The sequence below is a fragment of the Sinocyclocheilus rhinocerous genome, unplaced genomic scaffold (genome assembly GCF_001515625.1).
Source record: "Sinocyclocheilus rhinocerous isolate Xijiao unplaced genomic scaffold, SAMN03320098_v1.1 scaffold176, whole genome shotgun sequence".
NCBI classification, from domain to species: domain Eukaryota; kingdom Metazoa; phylum Chordata; class Actinopteri; order Cypriniformes; family Cyprinidae; genus Sinocyclocheilus; species Sinocyclocheilus rhinocerous.
Window position 1 is genome coordinate 69,701 of NW_015648623.1, and position 2,436 is coordinate 72,136.

A 2,436-nucleotide genomic window follows, 5' to 3' on the forward strand; every position below is an offset into this window, starting at 1 on the left:
GAAATTTTTTTTTTTACAAATATAATATCTACTATATTAGATATAGTAAATGTTTTTATTTGTAGTAAATTATATTATTTTATATTATTAAAAAATATATTAAAAAACATTAAATCTTTCTTTCTATATACTGTATATATATATATATAGAGAGAGAATTGAAGCTGAAAAAATTAAACAAATATTCAACATATAATTATAGTCCCTGCAGAATCATATTTAAACAAATATAATAAAATATTGTTACATTTTAAAAAAATGTATAAATTGCGCAAAAAATATTAATCAAATGTTCAAATGAGGTTGAAAAAAATGAAAATGTATCATTAGTTACGTAGAAAGTGCAGAATTTTAATAGATTAATAAATAAATAAGAAAATATAATAAATATTATATGTGACCCTGGAGCACAAAACCAGTCATAAGGGTCAATTTTTTTAAAATTAAGATTTATGCATCATCTGAAAGCTGAATAAATAAATAATTGTTAGGATAGGACAATATTTGGCTGAGATACAACTATTTGAAAATCTGGAATCTGAGGGTGCAAAAAAAATCTAAATATTGAAAAAATCATCTTTAAAGTTGTCCAAATGAAGTTCTTAGCAATGCATATTACTAATCAAAAATTAAGTTTTGATATATTTACGGTAGGAAATTTACAAAATATCTTCATGGAACATGATCTTTACTTAATATTCTAATGATTTTTGGCATAAAAGAAAAATCTATAATTTTGACCCATACAATGTATTGTTGGCTATTGCTACAAATATACCCCAGAGACTTAAGACTGCTTTTGTGCTCCAGGGTCACATATTAGATATATATATTTTATATATATATTATAATTGCTATTATTATTATATTATGTAGTGTTGTCAGGCTTTACAATTTATACCAGGGTTTTACACAATAAAATTAATCAAACTTAAAAATGATATATTTTGTTTATATTTTTGTATTCATTAAATATTTGTAATATTTTTAATTGATAACGACAGTTGTGTCTTTGTGTAGTGGTGGGTTGAATATATTTCTTTATCTGCGGTCTGTAGTGTATAGAGAAGCTTTTCTGTGTGTTCATCTGAAGCCCTGTGTTAGTTAGTTAGTTGTTGGTCTTTAACCGGATCTCACCTACTCTACGAAGCGCTGCCGGGGGAAGGAGGAGGGAAAGGAGGCCCTCTTCAGGAAGAGGAAAGTACTGCACCTGGTGTCTCAGTGGAGCACGCTGTACAAGGACTTCCTGCGAGAGGAGGAGAACATCAAGCCCTTCATGCAGGTCAGAACACTAGACTAACATTAGATTTAATGTATGACAGACCGGTTTTCTGTGGAATCTGTGTGGAAGTGTTATAGACATGATTTGAGAACAGTGTCTGTCTGTCTGTCTGTCTGTCTGTCTATCTGTCTATCTGTCTGTCTATCTGTCTGTCTGTCTGTCTATCTGTCTGTCTGTCTGTCTGTCTGTCTGTCTGTCTGTCTGTCTGTCTATCTGTCTGTCTGTATGTCTGTCTGTCTGCTGCTGGGTTGTTTTTAAAGGCGATCATCTGATGTGTGCTTTCAAAAGTGGATTATGATTTCTAGAAGGCAACATGTGCAATTGCTAATGTACTGCTGATAGTTTAATATAAGCAAAGATATGTAAAATGAACATGTATTACAAAATATTTATTCAAAATTTTAAAAAATCATATTTATATTTTTACATTTATTGAATATTTGGTAACACTTTAGGGACCAATTCTAACCATTAACTAGTTAGCATGCCTATTAATAACATATTGTCTGTTTATTAGTACTTATGAAGCACATATTCTGCATGAGCATATTCTACATCCCTAATTCTGCACTTAATAACTACCTGACTAACTATTAATAAGCAGCAAATTAGGGGTTTATTGAGGCAAAATTCGTTGTTAATGCAAGAATTGGACCTTTAAATAAAGTGTGACCTAATGTTTAAAATTTTTGCGCAAGTCTGTAAGTAAAAATTATATTTCATATTTATGTATTATTTTAATATTTTCAAACATTTTTGTTTAGGACTGTCAGTGAAATGTATATATTATTGTAATATTTGTATCTTTTTTATTCGAGACTATCAGTGAAATTTCTATAAATATTTTACACAAAATTATATATATTTACGTATTTATTTTTATATAATATTTTACATTTTTAAATATTTTTGCTGGTACTTTACACAATATTTACTCAAAATATATTTTAACATTTATTTTTGTATTATTTTAATATTTGTAATTATTTTAATTCAAGACCGTCAGTACATTTTTCACTCAAATATAAAAATATTATATATTTCTATATTATTTTTTTGAAAAATTATTTGTAACTATTTTACTTCAAGACTGTCAGTAAAATTTTTACTGGTATTTTACATAATATTTATTCAAAATATAAAAATATTATATT

General features: G+C 27.2%; 1 protein-coding gene across 1 annotated transcript in view; it reads left to right on the forward strand.

Annotated features, from left to right (window-relative positions):
- Nucleotides 1–2,436, forward strand: part of LOC107710058 (rap guanine nucleotide exchange factor 5-like) — a 49,243-nt gene that overhangs the window by 33,081 nt on the left and 13,726 nt on the right. The window contains exon 10 of the mRNA XM_016514755.1: nucleotides 1,138–1,282. Coding sequence (XP_016370241.1) covers nucleotides 1,138–1,282 — 145 coding nt within the window. The remainder of the gene's footprint in view (nucleotides 1–1,137; nucleotides 1,283–2,436) is intronic.